Below are 21,905 nucleotides of genomic sequence, written 5' to 3' on the forward strand. Positions count from 1 at the left end.
TTCCCTTTGCTGGGGAGTAAAACTCGAAGTTTCTTCTTTATTCTCCTGCTTCCTTTCAACCAGTACTGAAAATATGGGGTTGTTTCCACTCATTACTGGCCAAGTCTTTAGGTCTCAGCTGGATCCCTTCAGAAAGAAATTCTTAATTAGTGGGAAATGAGGGGTACAGAAAAAAAAGAAAGCAGACATTCGAGGTCCCAGAGGAGAAAGGAAGGATATAGTTCATGTTTATAGATAAGTGGATGAGGTGTGTTAACATAATCTGGCGATTTAAAGCACTACTATTTAATACCTTCCTTGTGTCCTCTAAAGCCCTAACTGTGTTTTACATATTGTCAAAACAGCTGGGTGCAGTGGCATGTACATGTAATCCCAGCAACTTGGGAGGCTAAGTAGGATGATCATGAGTTTGAGGCAACTCGGCAAAACCCCATTCCAAAAATTAAAACAAAACAAACAAAAACTCTGCCAATACCATAAAAATAAAGGGAAAAGGGACAATGTAAGATAAGAAAAACGGCAACACTGAATTTGTATTCCTTCACTATAACAGTGAAATACTAACAAAGACACACACAAAAAAAGGACAAGGAGTTTCAATAACACAGAAAATCAGGCTTTTAGTCAAACTGTCCTGTCACCAGAGAAATACCTACCAGGTAAAGCTCAGATAAAGACCTGGGGAAAACCCACTTGGAAAACAGTGTGGTAGGCGAGAATCCTCCACCCACTCTCAAGCATAGACCAAGCCACTTCTGGAGAAGGATGTCACACTGCATTCACTGTCCCCTATCTCAGCAAACACACAGAAGGGGAACCTTCTTTCTGAAGTGGCCAAGATTATCATCTGAGCAGCAAAATTAGACTGGGGAACAGCAGAGGAAGAGTATCCATTTATATCAAGGTAAGTGAATTCAGAATGGGGGGATGTGAGAGTGACAGGAAAAAAACACAGGCTTTGGGTTCAACTGCTTTCCTCTAGGACCACAGCCAAATCGCAGAACCAGGAGAACCCAGGTCCACACTATATGGAAGATAAAAACACCAGAAAGTTGGCCGGAACCATGTGTATCAGCCCTCCAATTTCATATAAGAGAATGATTCTACATAGGTTGAGAAAATAGCCACAGAATAATAATTTATCTAGAGTGATTTTAAAACAAAGATTTATAAATTTTGCTGTGTTCAGGTTTGAGTACACAGAAGATAAAAAAAAAAAATCCAACACAATATTTGTTAGCATAACATATGAGACCAATACACTCTGAAAAATAATTCAGAAAGCACCTGCTCTGAAATAGAAATGAAATTCGGAAAAATATGGATGCTGTGAAATAAGTCAAAGGAAAATAAGAAACAGATCAAAATAATAAAGGTGATAGCTAAAAGGGTAAAAATGAAGGGAGCTAGATAAGTTAGTAAAGACAATGAAAATTGAATACAAAATTATGAACAGCAATAATAATAATAAAAGGTAATAGGAGGAAAAAGACTGAGAGACTGAATTTCATAAAATTTAAAACATATATAAGACAAAATAAAAACAAAGGCACTGTAAATAAAATTCAAGATTGTTATGGTTTCAATAGGAGGTGTCCACTCAAAAGCTCCTGTGTTAATGCAGGAATGTTCAGAGGTAAGGTGACTGATCAGGAGAGCTGAAAGCTCATCAATCATCCATCCCAGTATGAATGACTGGTGGTCACTGCAAGTGGGTGGGCATGGCCTTTAAGGGTGCACCTTCCTATGCCCTCTGTCCCTTCCTGGCTGTCATGAACTGAGCAGCTTTCCTCCACTATGTCCTTCTGCCGTGACGGTCTGTCTCACCTTGGGCCCGGAGCTGTGAAGTCAGCCGACCATGGACTGAACCTCTGAAACCATGAGTCAAATAAAGTTTTCCTTCTCTAAATTGTTCTTTTTTGATATTTTGGTCACAGCAATGAAAAGCTGACCAAAACAAATATAAATGAAAACATGAATAAAAATATTAACATAGCTTTCAGATCTAAAAAGATGTTTTCATCAAAAGATGCAGACAGAAAATAGAAAAATAAGCTAAGAATATAGGAAAATCACAAAAGAAGTCAGCAATAAGCATGTGACAAATGTTCAGTTTCATCCAAAATTCCATAAATGCAAAGTTAAACAAAAAGGAAAGACATTTTTAAATGTCAATGATTTGTGTGCAAAAATGTAATACAAAGTATTTTGTAGGACATTCTCCTCACACTTTGCTGACAGTAAACACAGGATATCAATTAAGAGCCTTGAAACCATATACATACTCATTTCAAGATCTTAATATAAACCCTAAGGAAATAAATAGAGATGTGCATACAAATAAAAAATGATTAACAGTGAGCATTTATTATTTAACATGTCGAAGGCTTTGGACTCAAAACCCACAATGCATCTTTTCATTTCATCTTCACACTATATGAAGGCAGGGGCTATCTTTAGAGGTGAGGAGAGAGAAGATTAGATTGATTTAAATGATTTGTCTAAGGTCAAATGGATAAGTAGTGGAACTGCAACTTGTCTAACTCAAAAGTGCATGCTCTTAACCTCTGCTGTTCTGCCCCATGGGGATGTTCATCTGAGTGCTTTTCTAAAATGATGAAGAATTACAATCAGCTTATGTATACAAGAATAGGGGACTGATTAACAAGTTATATCTACACAATATGTGCCTAAGAAAATCACACTCTAGAAGAACTTATATAACATGGGAACATAGACACTCTACAGTGTTATATGAAGAAAATCCATTAAAATGTTTGTAACAAAAAAAATGTTTGTAACATACAGTGTGACCCATTTTGTCAATACAGTAATATAGTATATTGATTATATTACTATATTGTCCCATAAAATACAATATTAAAAATGGATGATATAAAATGATCTGATTTCACAGAATAAAGTAGCTAGCAAAGATTGTGACTGGTTTGCAGGACTCTTATTTTCTTTAAGCTTTTTATTTTCTTCAAACTTTCTACAATGAACCCTCTAAGTTTTAATTTAAAAAAACACAATTATTTAAAATAGAGAAAGGAAGAGACACAGACATGCGCAGAACAGGCACTTTCCAATGACTGAAGACCTTTGTTATTAGGAGAAAGAGAGTAAGGGTTCTCCTGGAACCACACTGTATTTGCCATGAGGAATCCAACAAGCTTCCCTAAGGAGCCCTAACCAGTAAAACAGACATTCTCAAAGCACTGGCTCTTATATTCCTCTTCCAACCTACAGTCCCCTGGTGCTTTAAAAAATAAACATGTGATTAAAGTTAGGCTCTGGTTTTAATTCTAAGTCATTCTTTCAACAATCAAAACACGCTATTCAACTTTCGAGAGCCTCAGACAACAAATAAACCAGATCCTACACAGTGCCTCGCATGTAACAGGGCATCCAAAGAATATACAATAAAGGATGAGTGAACGAGAGGTTCCTAATACCAGCCAACTCAGGGAAAGGGTTTGGAGCCCAGGAGCCAATTTATTTTATACTCTTGCTTAGCCCAGACTTGTATCAGTACCAAGAACTGTTGAAAACCTCATATGCACAAAAGAGAAGGGAGTCAGAGCTGTGTCTGGGGCGCTGCCTAACAGGTGCTTCTTTAATCACAAGATTCAGAATCAACTGGTAGAGAGAATCACAGATCCCTATCTCAACACTAGGTTAGATCTTACTCTCTGGTCATCTCTCAGCTCTGGTTGGATCTCAGTCTGGATTCCAGTCTATTTGTAATGCCCTCCTGGCAGAGGCATCTAGCCCTGTGACTTTCAGCCTCTGGTTGTTACTTTGTCATGACATTTCTCAGATGTTCATGATTATTTTCTCTATCCCTAGGAAAACTGAAGAAGAGAACAATACAAATATCTTGTCTGAGGGCCACCAAGCGAAGTTATGAAAACAAGCTCCTTTCAAAACCACTCTTGCACAGCATAACTGAGCTAAGGTGGTTCTTTTTTAGATTAGCAAAGTATTCTAAAATGTCATAGTTCTTTTCACTCGTGTCACCTTACATAATCATCTGTTGTCTCTGAAATCTTTCAGTCCTTTCCGCTCCCCTACATCCACTTGATTACAAAATTGTTGATTCTCTCTCTCTCCAATCATTTTGAGCCTATCCTTTCATTCTTGACCTCAGACCAGCTATTTGGTTCAGCCCTCTCTGGGGTTGGCTCTGCCCAATCTATTGTAACTGTCTTTTTCCTCCACGTCTTTCCATGATCAAAGATATGTTCCACATTGGTGCTGGGTCATTCCCAAGATCTAGATTCTGGTCTTGTCATACCTGTGGGGGACACACTTCTTTTATCTACCAGCACCCATTATTTTGGAATTATTTCCTACATCATTCTATCAGTAATTCTGCTCAGTCCACAGTGTTCCAAGCACTAACCCCTCCCTATCCCATCCCTTTACCCCCATTCTTCTAAATCCCCAGAGACAGGCACAAAATTCAGTCCATCTGCTGAGGACCACATGATTGGCCCCAAATTAAGAAAAGAGTCATGTGAATGGCCTCATGCTGGCCGATCACTGTCCTCCCTGGGGCCTTCTGCCAAAACTGTCAAGAAATATACTTTCTTCTCAGTGCTGCAACTCTAAGAACAGTTGAGGCTAGACCTATCTGGATCACTCCCACAGAGAATAAAGTCAATACCAAGACCAGCAGAGGTCACAGAAAATGAGAAGCTAAAAGAAAGAAAAGGAAAAGACTCCTACCAAAGATGTCACTGGAGTCCTTAAACCCTGCCATGCTTTCGTCATCTTGGATTTACCAGCTATTTGGCAAATAAATGCCATTTTTCTTCTTAGAATCTATTTTAATTGCCTTCTTGACACTTTCATGTGCAGAAGATTCAAAATGTATTTTTAGAACTTTCAATAGCTTATTTTATAAAACAAAAAAATCCCAAACTACTCAGCCCAATATTCAAGTTCTTCAATACAAAAACCACCTTAGCTTTTCAGCCTTAGCTCTCCTGTCCCAGCCTCAAGTAGTTCTTACAGATGTTAAAATAATAACAATCATAGAATCGATACCCTCTGCTATTGTCACCAGGCACCCTGGTTTCATTCCCCCATGCCACTGCTCAGAATAGTATTGGAATTATTTAGTATTGGAATTGATAGAATTGGAATTATTCTATTCTCTCCTTTACCATTCAGCCTTCTAGATCCTGCTCATATTAAGTGCTAACATCCTAATTTTGCATTATAGCTTCCCATGCATGCATATCTTGTCCCATAAGGATGCTGCATGAAACCAGTTCTTTCTAAAGCTTAATCTCTAGCACCTAAAAATCTGCTCCAGAAAGCAGACACTCTGCACAGAGGTTTGCAGCTCTGGGTCAGAAATGAAAGACTGAGGGTTGATACCTGTTAGACTCTTAATTCCTCCTTATATTAGATTTCTCAAAAATCAGCCACATCACCATAGAACTCAACAATCACACTCCTGTGCATTTATCCCAGAAGAACAAATTTGTGTTCGCATGGAGGCCTGTACACAAACATTAACAGCACCTTCATTCATAATACCTCAAACTGGGAACAACCCTGATGTCCTCCAACAGGTGACTGGCTAACCTGTGGTATATCCACACAATGGAACACTATCAGTATAAAATAACAAACTATTGTTATATGCAACAATTTGAATAATCTTTGAAATATAATGACTGAAAAAGAAAGCCAACCTCCCAAATAACCTATTACATAATCCCATTTATGTAACAATCTTGAAATGGCAAAATTAAAGAAATTAAGAAAAAACCCCCAACAGATTACTGGTTGCCAGAAGCTAGGGATGAGGAACAAAGTGGAAGTGAGGCAGACTGGCGTGGCCTGGAGTAGTGGGTACACCTGTAATCCAAGTTACTCAGGAGGCTGAAGCAGGAGGATCACAAGTTCCAGATCAACCTCAGCCATTCAGAAAAACTTTGTCTCAAAATAAGCACAAAATTGTCCAGAGATGTAGTTCAGTGGTAAAGAGCCCCTAGGTTCCATCCCATATACCACACACACATAAAACAGGCACCACAAAGGACCCTCATGGTGATGGAAATGCTCTGCATCTTGACTGTATTAACATCAATATCCTAATTGGGATACTGAAAAAAAAATTTATAGGCTGTTATCATTGGAGAAAACTGAATAAAGGATATATAGAATCCCTCTGTGCCATTTCTTACAACTACCTATGGATCTACAATTTCTCAAAATAAAAACCCAATTAAAAAAAAAATCTGGGCTGGGGCTGTAGCTCAGTGGCAGAGCACTTGCCTAGCACATGAGAGGCCCTGGGTTTGACCCTTAGCATCACATAAAAATAAATAAAATAAAGGAATTCTGTTCATCTACAACTACAAGAAAGAATTAAAAAAAATAACAACTAACCATAACCATATCTCCAATCTGAATTGAAAAACAAGACACTCAGTGCTGGGAAAACTCACAGAAAATAACAATTCCAAACAGCAGATCTTATAGCAATACCATAGTGTTTTGAAAGCCATTTTCAAGATTGAGGATGGCAAAAGAAATGACAAATACTAACAAGAGACTTTCTTTGCCCAGAACACTGAGCTGGAACCCCGTGCGATAGTCCATCTTCACAAGTGCATGGATGGGCTTCCGTGGAAATGAATAACACCCACTGATCTGTGAAATTTGATCTGTTTGCCATTTAGATCCATGTGACTCACTGAGGCTGGCTGCACTCATGTCTAAAAATACAGGAAATCTGCAGCCTAAGCAAATTTGACTCAGGGGTTCATGGGTTTTGATTCAAATACTGCACATTTGGAGACATGGTTTTATATTTATATCAGCCGTGGCAAAGAAGGTCCTGCTACTCAAGTGACTGGGACTAAGTTAAAAATCTAGAAGTGAAGAGGATCAGAAGATTTATCTGTGTATGTACATTTTATCTGAGAGTTATATGACACCCTCAGTAATAGGAACGTGAGCTCTGAGGTCCTCTGTGGGCTAGAAGGATGCCCTTCCTTGGGCATTGGGTGTGTCCCACTAAATACCTGCCTCCAATGAGGACAGAGGGAGTCATGAGCTATTAAAGATAGAGTTGGGTGTGGTGGTCACATGAGTGATCAAGTGCCACTTGGACTAGCAGTGGCTGAGTCTGAAGGGAGGGTGTGGTGCTTTGGACTGGGCACTTTTTATTTTGTCCACTCAGAACCTTTCCCGGTTGTGCCCAGTGTCATGACAACTGGTGAATGGAGCAGCAGATTTCTGGGCATTGACTCTTGGGATACCCTAATTCCTTCCCCACCGTACTCAGGGACCTGATGAGGTTTCAGAGTGCTGGACTTACCCATAAGAACGCTCAGCAACTTCTGCACTCTGGAGTTGACCCCCACGATTCGGTACAGCCCTTGCTCATTGATCCCTGAGACGAGAAAGAGTGACGATTTAATTAGAGGCATGTCAGAACACTAGTCAGGCCAACCTGGCCAAATGCTCTTCTTTCTCATTTTCTCAGTCCTTCTAAAAGCTGCTCTAATTAAAGTCCCCTGTCACTCAGCTCAGCTCTTAGCAAAGGAGTGGGATTTGGTACAGCTGTCTAGGATTTCACGGGTGTGCTGCACACTTTAGCCTTCGTGTTAGCTCAGTCATCAGAGGGGAAAGAAACTTTCCTCTTCTCTTGCCAAAGGGAACATCTGAGGAGTTTTTAAAAAGATGCAAAATGTATTCTTTTAAAGATGTTATACTTAACTAATTTTTGAATTTAAAAAGTCAAAAGTGCCATGATAAAAAAAATTCATACAATAGGAATGAGCAAATACTTCATAATCTATTTTTACACAGAGAATGAAAATATTGGGGAAAAGGGGAAGGCGAGGAAGGAATGGGGCATAGGAGTAGGAAAGACAGTAGAATGCCATGGTAATCATTATCCTAAGTACATATAAGAAGACATGAAGGATGTGACTACTTTGTGTACAAAAAATTGTGTTCTATATGTGTAATACAAATTGTAATGCATTCTGTTGTCATATATAGCAAATCAAAATTTAAAAAAATAAAAATAAAAAATCAGCTCACAAAAAAATAGAAAATATTGGTGTATAAGGACATTTTTAATTTTATAGAATGTTATCCAAGATGGAGAAATTAGAAAATCCATTCATTTGTAATATAAATATTCTTAATAAAGAAAAAGGAAGGTGACTTTCATCAAATCCAAGGAACTGTGCAGTTAGACTAGAAGGAGTTTACTTTCCAACACCTGAATGAAGAATCACAAAATACCCCACTGCAATACTTCTGTTCATTTCAATGTATGGATTAAATCTCCCACTGCACCATTTCCAAAATGAGGCCACTCAGACCAAGTGATTTGAAAAGATTTTTCTCCTTTTATCCAAGGCCCATCATACCAGATACTTTTCAAGTAACCGGTATCCTCCTTTGTATCTCATCCCACTGATGTCCATTCTCCAAACAAAATGAACTTCAAGTATATATCAGCTCATGTCACTTATTCTCTTAAAACTTTCCAGTGGGTTCCCATTGCGCACAGACCATAATCAAAACTCCTTTGGTGGCCTACAATGCCTTCACAGCTGAACCCACCCACCTCCCCCTGTACCTAAACTAACACATCAGCTACACTAATCTCAAAGCTTCACATAACTCATTTCTTCTATGTAGCTCACTCTTCTTCCAGATCTTTCCATCATTCAGTTCTCAGCTTAAATGCAAATTCTTCAATCTAATGCACCAATAGCCAACACTCCTGGTCATTTCCTTACTTTGCTTCCTTTATAGTAATTAACAATATTTGAAATTCTCTTTTTCCTGAAAAATAATGCCTATTTGGAGATAGTAGTTTTATGTGTATATAAATTCAGGAAAGGGCTGATTCTATAGCATCTTCAACAGACCTACCTAAAAGTGGGACTAATGAATAGAAGGAAATGATCGGGACTGATAGGATATCACAGCTGAAAAGAACCTGTAAAATCCATTTCAAAATCCTGCATTGTTCATGAGCTAAAAGCTCTTGCTCAAAAACAAATGATGGGGCTGGGGTTGTAGCTCTGAGATAGAGCACTTGCCTAGCATATATAGGTCACTGGGTTCGATCCTCAGTCCCACATATAAATAAATAAAGGTATTGTGTCCATCTACAACTAAAATATTATAAAAATAAAAATATTATAAAAATAATAACAAAACAAAGCAAAACAAAAATGATGAGTCTATGTTGCTCGGTGGCAGAAAATGTATTCAGTAATGTGCCAGGCTTGCAGGCTTGAAAGGCCTCAAGTGACTGTTTCTTTTATCCTTGTGTGTTCCTAGGACTTCACACAGTCCTGGCTCCCACTAGACAATTACTGATGAATCCCTGAGAGTAGGGGATGGCTTTTCATCTCTGGATCCCAGATATGTGTGTATATAAATGCACCAAACTAGGGAAACATCCACTTTCTTCACTTAGTTATACTAAAATGGCATTTAACTCACAGCATCCTTATTTCTGCTTTGTGCTAAATGAAAACTTGTTTGGAACTTAAAAACATAATTCTCATTCTCATTTTGGAGACAGCAGGGGACAAGGAAGCAAAGACTAAGAAGCCAAACCAACTTGTGACCCTTCTCTTCTCCTACTTACTGTATATATTTTCTAGTTGTATATCAGATTAAAAAAAAAAAAGTTGTCCTCCTGAGATACAGTAGTTTTGCATTTATTACAGACTTAGTGAACAGTTTTATACGATTAGGTTTCCCTGTTGGTTCTGGATACTGAAAATAGACAAACAGGTGGCCCATCTTAGGTGAGTATATGAATCCACTCAGGGGAGGGTTACTTTGGATTCAAGTTTGATTCCATTTACATGCTTCTACTTCTGTTAACCCTGTACTCCTCATTTAAATTTTTTTTGTTTCAAATGAAACTCAAGTTTGCACTTGTTTGGAAAACTATCCTAACAATATCAATTTGTTGGAAAATTATATTAACAATATAAATCTCAAAAATATTTATAGACTACAATTAAGGCCAAGAGATAAATCAAAGAAGAGAGTAAAAAACAGCAGGGAAAGTCACTGATAACAATGATACTGGGCAAAAGGATATACCCTTGCCTTGCTAGTCCCAGAATGGGCTCAGACTAGACAGCTGTTTTGTAACTTCCATTTTTCACTTAATGTGTATAATTAAGAAAGACTGGATATTGGAAAATGTATTTTCACTACATTTTTAGTGATTTATATTTATGGCCCTGCTGTAAAAGACAGAATGTCTTTCAAACAAATAAAAAGGACTAGTAGGTAGAGAGGCTGTACAATAAATAAAAATCGCATCTCTAACAATAACTCAAATCAAATCCTATAGAAAGATGGCTAATACCTTTTCTCAGAGCACAACAGATGGGTGTACTCAAAGCTCCACACTGCCAGAATGGAGGACTCTCATTTGTGGCAGTCTCTCAGGAGAGGATGGAGACTACAGGGGTGATCTAGCCTCCCTGATCTCAAGTGTCCTACTCTGGTGGACCCAGGAAAGGTGTGCGGCAGGGGCCTGATCCCTTCTCTGTACCTGATGGTCCTGGGAACTCACTGCCAAGATCAGAGGTCCTTAGCCTAGAGCCCACAGACATTCACTGGAAATAATTCAGAGACCTATGAATTAGGAAAATCATTACATCTTTATTTTCACTAAAGCTATAACTGACATTACACATTTCCTTCCATTATGAATGTGAAGTCACAGTAGCACTCAATACCTGCAACTTGGTCAGAAATCAGGTATTTTCATAACATATAACAATTGTTACAAACATCCTGAACTATCACTACTTTCAGATTATGGCAGTCATCAGAGCTACCACTATAACTTGTGAAAAGAATATCATTAACAAAGAAATGTATTTATAACCAAGTCATAACTATGTTTTTAAGTATTTTAGTAACTGAATTTCAGTAACTGATTTCTATAAGCCTATGTGTTTTATATACATTTAAAACATTCATCTGATCTGTCAAAATCGATGACACAAATGGGTTGAGAACCTCTGCCTCAGACCCAAGTAGCTTGTGGAAACACTGACACAGGCACTAGGAGAGTTAATGAGTCACTCAGGAAACAGCAGGTAGCAACCAGATGCGTGACCTTCCATGAGAACAATGCCATCTGTTAGACTACTTTACCTCTGGTTTCCACAGCATGGATGCATTTCCTGATTATGCTGAAGCCAATGCTGTCCAACTGTGCAGCTGAAAGAGCAAGAGAAGGGCAGTCAAGTTGTGGCCTTGCAAATCACCCTCAGGGTATGACCTGACCAAGCCACCATGAGTCAATCAAACACAGGGTGTGGCCAAGTGTGCTTTTAATTTTTCCCATAGAAATTATAAATAAAAAATAAGCTCGGTGCCCTGGCAAACACCTGTAATCCCAGTGGCTAGGGAGGCTGAGGCAGGAGGATCACGAGTTCAAAGCCAACCTCAGCAACAATAAGGCGCTAAAGAAACTCAGTGAGATCCTGTCTCTAAATAAATACAAAATAGGGCTGGGGATGTGACTCAGTGGTTGAGAACCCCTGAGTTCAATCCTCAGTACCCCTCCAAAAAAATTAATGAATAAATATAAAATAATAGTAAAAATAACTGGTATCAATGGAGAATTTACCGTAGACCAGGTAAGTGTTAAACGCTTTGTATACATTTTCTTATTTAGTTCTTAAGTAATCTGCAACATTATCCTTAATTTATAGCTGAAAAAACTATAGCACAGAGTGATAGGCACCTTGAAACAGGACTAACTTGCTTGCAGTCTCAAAAAAGCAAAAATGAAGTGATCTTTAAATGGTGGGTAAGTACTTTACACCGCTTCTCTCATTTAACAAGACCTCCAGGATGATACTATCATTAGCCCCATATCACAGATGAAGAAACTGAGGCTTGGTAAAGACAAATATCTTGCCCGGTTAATATGTGGAGACTTGCTTCAGTGTCCATATCACCAAGTTGCCTTAAATGTGACACCAAGAAAGTATAATCCTGTTCAGGTGAGTAGGAAAAAGGGAAAAATGAACAAAAAAAAAAAAAAAAGAAAAATAATAGAGAAAATTAACACAGCCAGGAACAAAGAAGTACACGAGGAAGAAGCACTTGGGCAGCAGAGCCATCCCTCCACATGGCAAATCAGCAGGTGGTAGCAAGGTTCTCCACCTGCTTCAGCACCACCAATGCCACTCAGAAAATAAATGATCCACATCAGCAAATTTTTCCAGAACAACAAACTGGTTTCTAACCTGGCACTGAAGAAGCTGGAAATCTACCAAAACTCATCCCCAGGCTTTGGTTACCCAGTGATAAAATGTACAAACTTTAAGAATGGGTTCATCTTTAACCTCACTGGGATATTAGCACAAGATATTCTATAGTTCGCTGCTCAACATGAAGAAAGAAGGGGTAGAGAATAGGAATAGGAATAGGATGGTGAGTATTAATAAAAGATTTGTGATCATCTATGGCAAGAAATAAACTAGTCATCCATGAGAACTAAGCAGAACCTGAACTCATCTTGGATCTTCTCCAAATGAAATCCTGCTCCAATTCTTAGTATATATGGGTAAACTTAGATCTAACTAAGATTTTTTAAAATCTTTTTCCCGGGCATGGTGGTGCACACATGAAATCCCAGCAATTCAGGAGGCTGAGGCAGGAGGATCTCAAGTTCAAGGTCAGCCTGGGCAACTTAGTAAAACCCTGGCTCAAAATAAAAAAAATATTAAAGAGTAAGGGGATGTAGCTCACTGGTAAAGGACCCCTGGATTTAATCCCCAGTGTGGAAAAAAAAAATTAATCACCAAGAATATCCAAATATCAAATGAAAAAGAAATGTTAATTTCCCTAAACTTCTCTTCCCAAAGTGAAACAGCTCCTGTAATTTCAGTCACATTTACTGCTAAGTGGTACTTATAAATACACCCAGCCTCTAGGATGAGTAAAGAACCAGAAGAAACCAGGTAAATCATGTTCTTTTCCCCTGAAAATTACCAGCTATAAAAATTATTCTTCTTATTCCCTTAAGTAAGGAGCCTACTAACTCAATCCCTTGTGGGTTTTTTTTTTTTTTTTTGTATGAACCAAGTATTTGCTCTGCAAATAGTGATATCTCAAGCTTTCTGACTGAAGGCTGCAAGCCAGACTGATACAATTCTTCCAAGTGAAACTCTATTCACTCATACAACAGACATTTTTCAAACTTAGGGACAACCTTTAATGCACAGATTAAACACCTGTTGGAATCTGGGGGTGAATTTTTTTTGTTTTAAAATAGTGTTTATTAAGAATGACACTTAAGAACATCATGCTAAATGGAATAAGCCAAACTCAGAAAGTCTAGGATCATATTTTTTTCTCTCATATGTTTCATTTTGGGAAGAGAAGTTTGGAGAACTTAACATTTTTCCTTTTAGAGAAAGAATATGTGTGCAAGGTGCAGGGAGGGTGTCTCATGAAAACAGAAGGGAGGTGAGGAGAGGAGAGGAAAGGGTGCACAGAGGAAGAGGAGCAAGGGGAGACAGGGGGAGTGAAACTGACAGAATTCTGCTATGTGCACGCGTGAGTACGTAACAAAAGACCCCACTAGTATGTACAATTAAAATTCACCAATAAAAAGGAAAATAAGTTTTAAGATATAATTCACATACCATAAAGTCCACCCATTTTAAGAGTATAGTTCAGCTATTTCTCATACTTACAAAGCTGTGCATTCATCACTACATTTTTGTCCCCCATAAGAATAAATAAATGTGAGCACAGACATCAACAGCCACCATTGCTGGCAATGACTAATCTACCTGGCTTCTGTACCTGGCTTCTCTACCTACCTGCTCTGTACACTCCACATAGATGGAATCAACAAATATGTGGTCTTTTACACCTGGTTTCTTTCATTGAATGTTTTCAAGCTTATCCATGCTGCAGCAGCAGTACTTCATTCCTTTAGAATTAATTCCATTGTAGCAGATACCACATTTTGTTCATCCATTCATCAAATGATAGACATTTGGGTTGTTTCCACTTTGGGGCTATTATAAATAATGGTGTTATGAATAACTGTATACAAGTCTGGGTGGACATGTATTTTCATTTCTCTTGTGTATACACTTATGAGTGGAATTGCTGGATCATAGGACTATGCTTTTCTCCTCCTTTTTGAAATGTCTTGATTTTTTATTGGTGCATTACAATTATACATAGTAGTGGGATTTATTACTACATATTTGTATATGCACAAGATATAAAAATATACTTTGGTCAATTCCATTCTCAGCACCTCCCCTTATCCCTCTTCTCTTCCCTCCCCATAGTCCCCTTTTGCTATTCTACTGGCCTATGTTTTTTATTGAAATTGTCAAATTGTCTTCTAAAGCAGTGCACCATTTTACATTCCTACCAGCAATGCAAGAGGGTTCCAATTTCTCCACATCCTTGCCAACATTTGTTATTGTCTTTTTTATTATAGCCATCCTAGTGGGTGTCAGAGTTATCTCCTTGTGGTTTTGATTTGCATTTCCCTGATGACTAATGTTGCTGGGCATCTTTTCATATGCAGGGGAGGATTTTCATTCCTTTATACAGTAGTCAGAATACAGCTTACTGGAAAGTATTTGTCAGACAGGGAGTTACTTTTTGTGCTTAAAGAGATTTCCAAAATGTTTATAACTGTGATTCTTCTTTTGCAGAATGGCTCAAAGAATCTTTTCACAGAGATGACAGTCAAAGAATTATGGAGAAATAACCGCCATCTTGCACCGTGCTCTAGGGAGCGGCCAAAACTAGATTAGGTTTGTGAACTTGTTCTTATTCTAGGCTTTGGTGAGTTTTGTCCTAGACAAAGTCTACTTCCCTCCCCCATAAACTCTGATAAAAGGTTTGGACAATTAAAAAGAACTTGGCAACTGACAGAGAGGCTTCAGTGGTCAGAAGATGAGACATCTACCTAACTAGAGGAAAACCTAGACAGAATTGGACATAACCCTCTGGAGGCAAATCAGTCCTTGGGCTCTTTTTGTGGCACTGTGGGAAGTGAGATCCCTTTCTAATAGGTGATACCTAGTGGACAAGAATAAAATGGTACCTTCCAAATATATCCAGGAAAAAAAATTAAAATTCCACCCACCTCCATTAATTATAATGACTTATTTTGGAAAACGGCAAAGCAAAAGCCCTGCACTCAATATCGGAGGAATGTTCCTTCTTTGGTTTTTCTAATGTGAGAATCTCTCCAACTTGTTATCATCAGCAAACTCCCTTTCCACAGACGTTATACATAAAGACCTTACACTTTACACATGTAGTGCAATATTTATTAGTATATCTTAGTTGTCTAAGTGTAAATGTAGAGCATTTACAAATTACAAATCCAAATGCTGAGGGCTCAAAGTAACTCTCTGTTAGACTTTAGTGTATTAAAGTTGTATGTTGATGATAATTATTTATAGTTTTGTAAACAGATAAAAGTGTGTTAAAATGGAATTGACTTCAACAACAGTTGCCCTAACAAGGAACTCATGAAATACAGTTTAGCAATCATTGCTCTCAATCTCTAAATTAAATGTGGTACAAGTTATGACATTGCCCATATTGTCCCAGCACCTTTCCATCTCTCTTTTTCTTTTTTTCCCCCACCCCCACAGTGACTTTCTTGCTGACATCATGATAACTAATAGTTAACATCAGGTAACTAATAATTAACAACGGCTTTATTATTTAACATAGACCAAGTACCACTAATGTGACAGGGACAACAGTGCACACGTAACCAGATCATTAGTCCTGATCACTGCCTTGTGGGTGCATAATCTGTTAATTGAGATCTCCTAGTCTGAAAAGTGAATTCCCACTAAAAGGTTTAGAACACTGTCACCACCAAGCAGTTTGCAAATGACAGAGAAAGTGGCCTGCCAGATGGAAGCGGCTGTCCTTAATCCCCTCAAGCAGGTGATTCAGCTTTTTCACTGAGCCAAGGCTCAGAAAAGGTCAGAGATTTATTTGCAATTTCTGTATCCTTATAATCTCCAGAAATAATCTCTCATTAAATATCTACTAGGCTTGCATTATTCCCTTAATTTGACTTGCGATGAGTTGCCTCAGGATCTGTGGAACCCAGACCTGACAGCCCCCACCTTGCAGTTAATTCTTGGACTGGCTTCTCTTTCCCCTTGGGCTCCAGTTCAGGTCTGCCCAGTTTTACACTCAGGCAGCCCAAACTGTTGTTTTATAATGAATGTTGGCAGAGTGCACACCAAAAAAATAATAATAATAAAATAAAAAGACCCAGGGCTGACCAATGTACCTTCCTCTAATTTTCAATGGTTGACGTTTTGACGTTTTGTTTCTCTCTCTCCTGTTAGAGGAAGGAAAGGGGTCAGGAACAGACATACTCATTTTTTTCAAAACTCTGTGGAAAATGTGAGATTGACAGAGCGACAAGGACATGTTCAGTCCTTTGGAGAGTCTCAGGGCAGACCCCAGAAGTGGGAAGAGGATTCCTGCTAGTCGGTTTGGGTCTGGGTTAGCACACTAGGATATGAACTCCAAGAGGAGGGGGCCCAGTGAAATCCAGAGATTTACTGTTTTCCTGCAAAGGACTAAAAAGAACAACACATGGTAACATATAAATTCTTTTCTTGTTTGAGAGGAGGAGGATGGTGGGCCAGATGGAATGACATGGGTTTTAGCATAACTGCCACTACCTTCCTGTGACATCCAAAAAGGCACTGTCATGTTCTGTAGCTTTTGGTCCCTCATCTGAGATATGCTCCCTTGACTCTTTTTACCTTTAAAAAACATGAAGTATGGTGGTGAGGACACAGGACAGAGCAACACCCTTGGCACTGCCTTGGTGTGGCCCTCTTTCTTACCCTGCCCCTAACATATCATCATCAAAAAGTTTCTCACTTTTTCTCCTACTATCTCTCAATGTTGTCTAGCTCTCTCCATCACCATCACCACCTTCCTGGACCTGTCTCCATCATCTATTGCCAGGACAACTGCAGTGACTCCAAGCTAGTGTCTCCACACCTCCTCTGCTCCCCACTCTTTGTCCTCTACACTGGAGTCCCCACAATATTGAGGGGGGGAAATCAGGACTTGGGCTATCTTCCTGAGAGCAGTAGGTGTGCCACTGAGACACCACAGGCAGGGAGGTAATGTGGTCCTGTCTCCTCAGCTTCCTGGGGGTCACACCCTCAGCTCTCAGCACCCTACCACACAGGCATTTTTTTCTGAGCATCCAATCGACAACACTTATCCTCCCACCTTTGCCCAGGCTGGGGATCTCCCCTGTCTCTTAGCCCACGCAACACAGATCTGTCCTCGAGTGTCTCTGCCCCCAATTACCTTCCCCAGCCTCTCCACCTAGGTTAATGCCTCTGTGAAGCCCTGTAGAGACAGCACCATGCAACTGTTTCAGAGTATACAGCACAACAACCAGTTTACTTTTATGTCTGTGTTTTGGAGAAAAAAAATTGTCTATTTACTAAACTAGAATATGCAATCGTAAAGGCAAAGGCCCATGTCTCTCTCCTTATTTATTCCATTCCCTCCCATATCTCTTTCCCTGTGTACACTATAGTGCTAGGCATGACGTGACAGTGCTAGGCATGAAGTGACAGTGTGTGTATGCATGACATTTTCCACTTTGAATCCACACATCAGTAAACAAGTGACGGAATGGTAGCGGGAGCTGCTGAGGGGCAGTGTGGCATGGTCAACATGACCTTACAAATTTCAACTGACAGAACCTCTATGATAGTAGAAACATTATTTAAACTTCTGGTCCTTGGCTTTTTCATCTTTTGTGAGGATATAAAGGTTAAATAAAGAAATGAATGGCCCTGATCTAACCACTTCCTTCCTTCCTGTATCAATACAAAGAGATATTACCTCCTCACAGTACAGCCCCAAGAATGAGTTGAGGAGAAAGAAAAAATAAAACTTGGGCAGACCAAACCATGAAGCAGAGGAGACAAAACCAAGTTCAGGTGTTCTAGGACTCTTTTAGAAATTCTTTGCTTGTCCATCAAAACATCATCACTGAGCAGTCCGTGGCTTGAGCCTGGGGCTGACAGAGGAGTTCTTTATGCCATACTAACCAGGCCATGGAATCAGTCAAGCAGGCCTGAGAGTCCAGGAAGCACCCAGAAGACAAAGGCACTCTCCCCTAGAGCTCTGGGCTGCCCAACAGACCTCACTTCTCAGGTCCAAGGGCCTCTTTTCTGAAAATCATTGACCTGCTATGGCTCAACTCCAGTCCTCAGTATTCAGAATACCAAGCTATTAGGCACGAAGTGGCCAAATCACTGATTTTGAATAGCATGGAACTTTCATTGTCTGTGAAAACAGCACTTAAAGGACGCACCCCAAAGTTGGCCTATATATGTACCCTGGGAATGCTAAAAAAAATTTCAGAAATAAATCATTTTCCAAGGGAGAAGAGCTGATCTACTAAATTAATCTCAACATGCATTAGAAGGGACCACCACTTTCCTAAAGGTTATATTTTCTCAGTCTGAAATTTTCTCCTCAGGAAATGTACCTGATGATTCCTTTAATTAAAAACAAATGACGAGGGGCTAGGGTTGTGGCTCAGCGGTAGAGCGCTCACCGAGCACCTGCAAAGGCCCTGGGTTCGATCTTCAGCACCACATAAAAATAACTGAATAAAATAAAAGGTATTGTGTTCAACTACAACCAAAAATAAAATGTAAAACAAACAAACAAAAAATGGCAACAATAAAAACAAAAACTGAATGTTCTGGAAGTCTGCAGATAAGTAAGAGGCCTGAGAGGTGAAGAAACTGCTGTCCCCCTTTTAATGTGGATGGATACAGGATTGTTGGGAAGTGCTGTGAGTAGGCCACCATTTCATGGGCAGCTCCAGGCACAAGGTCTTACCACAGAAATTTACTCAGTTTCCCACTAGGATTTGCTCTTACGGTCTGGCCTGCTTCATTCATCTTGAATTTAATCAATTTCCACACCACTAAAAGCCATGAAGGAAAACACCCATACTGAATTGAATACAAAGCCACCTGGATAATAGATTTCTAGTTGGCTCACACCTTCAGACAGAGAGCCAGAGAAGTTCATGCTCTTTCTCCTAATCATGTAAAGTCCCAGGGTGGCCAGGGCTTCATGAGCTGTGGCCCCTGGAAAATATCTCCATGGTGGCTATTGTCAGAATCTTCCAGTGGGATCCAGGAAAGCTGGCAAATTGGTTCTCAATGATCCAAACGTAAAAATTCTCTGCTTTGTGAATTACCCATAATCAAGTTATTAATCCCAGAACAGTGCCCCAGGGACCCTCCTCCACTGCCCACTATGTCTAGACTGTATACTGCTCCCTGGCTGGTATATACTTAGAGAATACAAACTAATTTTAATATTTACCAAATCACATAGACAGAAAGGGTGTGGAGCAGAAACAGAATGACGAAATTTAGAACCACACAGACCTGGATTGAAATCCTCTCTCTGCCACCTCTGGCTGGAAACAATCTCAGATAAGGTGCTTCATTTCTCTTGAGATTCACCTACCTCACCTGTGCAGTAGGGACAACTCACAGTCTCATTGGGTCCAATGAAAAGTACAGCAACTGGGAGTTATTTGGTATTCAACAAATGTTTGTTTCTAGTATGATCAATATTAGGATGTTACTGCATCCTCATATTTGAGTCAAACTTTCTGGTGGATGAAATGGTCTTCATACCCAAGTACCTCTTATCCTAATGATAATCCCATGGTGTAATACTGCTACCGTTCTCACTAATAACCTCTTGCTGTGTTTTCACACTAATGAGCATAATGAGGGATAATACGTTACAGTTCACAAAATAAATTAATAAACTACAGCTTATTTGATTTTCCCAACATCTCTGCTAAGTTTTTATGAGGAAAGCCAGGCTCGTGATATTAAGTGGTAACAACAGCGATGATAACAGTAGCTAACACTTACTGAGACAGTCTACATGGCTCTGGGCTATGCACTTAAAACAATCATCTTCTTCCCATCATCATCATCATCTTCATTTTGTGGACAGGAAACCTAGGCTCAGTCAGATCAAAGAACTTGATTATGGCATTAGTGAGCAGGGAAACCAGGATCGTACTCAGCTGAGCTGTGGAGTTTGTTCTCTTCTACTCTACTTTCTGCTGAAGTTCACATGATAGTCAGAAAGTGATTAGGGGCTGGGGATCAGGTTTTCAGGGTCCCGCCCCTTCTATTCTAGTAGTTGTTCTCAACTCCAGGGGACAAGAGAAACAAGGGTGCACTTGTTGCCAAGTGGATTCTGGACCTTCTCCCAGAGATTATGCTTCAGTAGGTGTGAGAACCCACTTGGGAAAACACTGCAGAGACCACCAACCAACTCAAACTATTGTCACCAAAGACAAACAAAAGTGACTGCTCATTGGTCAACTGTCAATATCTGTACTCCCAGTGCCTCACTGGACACTAAGGATTCACGGGCACATCCTAGTATGTGATGTTGGTTGTATTTCTGGTATATGAGATGATTCCAAGTGGCTGACAAACATTTTTTAGTGGGTAGACACTTATTTTAGTGAACACTATAAATCTGCTGATTTATCGCACATAGCATGTTCTATTTCCTTTTTAAATAAAATAAGGTAAAAAGGATAAATTGATTTTGAAAAACAGTTAGTAAACAATAGTAAAGCTGATACATATATATTTAAAAATTTATCACGAAGGTGATATATAAATAACACATTTGAGAGTGTACATCCTAATGTGTGTTAGGCCAGGCACTATATTCAACCTTGCTGAAAGGACAAGATGAGAAAATACCATATTCTAGCAGCAAGATGTCCTTTTCCAATAAAATCATCCTTCTCTCATAGCCACATCCAACTGGCACTCCACATCCACATTGTAGTTGAACACAATACCTTTTATTTCATCAGCCAGTCTTGTCTGTAATATCTTCAAAACATCCAGAATCCAACCACTTCTCACCATATCCACAGCTGATACCTTGACCCACACCACCATCACCCTTTCCTGGACTCCTACAGTAGCCTCTCCTCTGGTTTCTTCTTCACTAGCTGCCAGAGTCATCTTATAAAAACATCCATCAGCTTGGGCAAATCACCTGATCACAGTTCTCCAGTGCTTTCTTATGATGCTAAGAATACAATCTTATCTCCTATTTTCACCTGGTCAAATCCTAGCCTACTGTCCACTCTCCCAGGCCTCCTACCATTCCCAGACTGGGCCTTCTAGTATTCCCAGAACACAAGTAGCTCATTTCCTCAGGGTCTTTGAACATGCTGGTCCTTCTGTCAGCAAAACTCATTTGCCAACTTCTGATGTGCCTCCTGCTCTCCCTCTGTTCAGGTGCCTCCTCAAAGGTCACCCTTTGGAGAGGGCTTCCCTGCTCTAGCTGTGGAACCCAGCTACCTTTCCCCTGTGCCCTGTCTCTGCCCTCTTATTTCTTCAGTGCTTACTCTCACCTTTATCTACTTACTATTGCTATCCATTTCTCTCAGTAGTACAAGCTCCATATTATACAATGTAGACATGTATTGAAACATCATGGCACCCCATTAACATATATAATTTTTTTTTGTTTTTATGCATCAGTTAAAATAAATTTTAACTAAAAATTTAAAAATAGTCTAAGCTCCACGAGAAGAGACATAATTTGTTCATTACTATATTTCAACAAATACTTCCTAAATAAAGGAACAAGTACAATCTTTATTTTTATCATCCATATTTTTACCAGCTCATATGCTAGTAACCAATAGGTAAAAAGTCCAGATGCTCCAGAGCCTGAAGTGGTGAGCAGCTGGTTGAACATATTGGTGCCTTCTAGAGTTCAGGGCC

General features: G+C 39.4%; 1 protein-coding gene across 7 annotated transcripts in view; it reads right to left on the bottom strand.

Annotated features, from left to right (window-relative positions):
- Arhgap26 (Rho GTPase activating protein 26) overlaps nt 1–21,905 on the bottom strand; it is a 411,097-nt gene that overhangs the window by 159,791 nt on the left and 229,401 nt on the right. For all 7 annotated transcript variants that reach the window (XM_046460145.2, XM_058584255.1, XM_058584256.1 and 4 more), the window contains 2 exons: nt 11,188–11,253; nt 7,346–7,420 (listed from right to left, as the gene is read on the bottom strand). In XM_046460145.2, the coding sequence (XP_046316101.1) occupies nt 7,346–7,420; nt 11,188–11,253 (141 nt within the window). The remainder of the gene's footprint in view (nt 1–7,345; nt 7,421–11,187; nt 11,254–21,905) is intronic.

This window comes from Marmota monax, unplaced genomic scaffold, assembly GCF_021218885.2.
Source record: "Marmota monax isolate L192 unplaced genomic scaffold, Marmota_monax_Labrador192_F-V1.1 WCK01_AAM20220418_F8-fsc00006, whole genome shotgun sequence".
NCBI lineage: Eukaryota > Metazoa > Chordata > Mammalia > Rodentia > Sciuridae > Marmota > Marmota monax.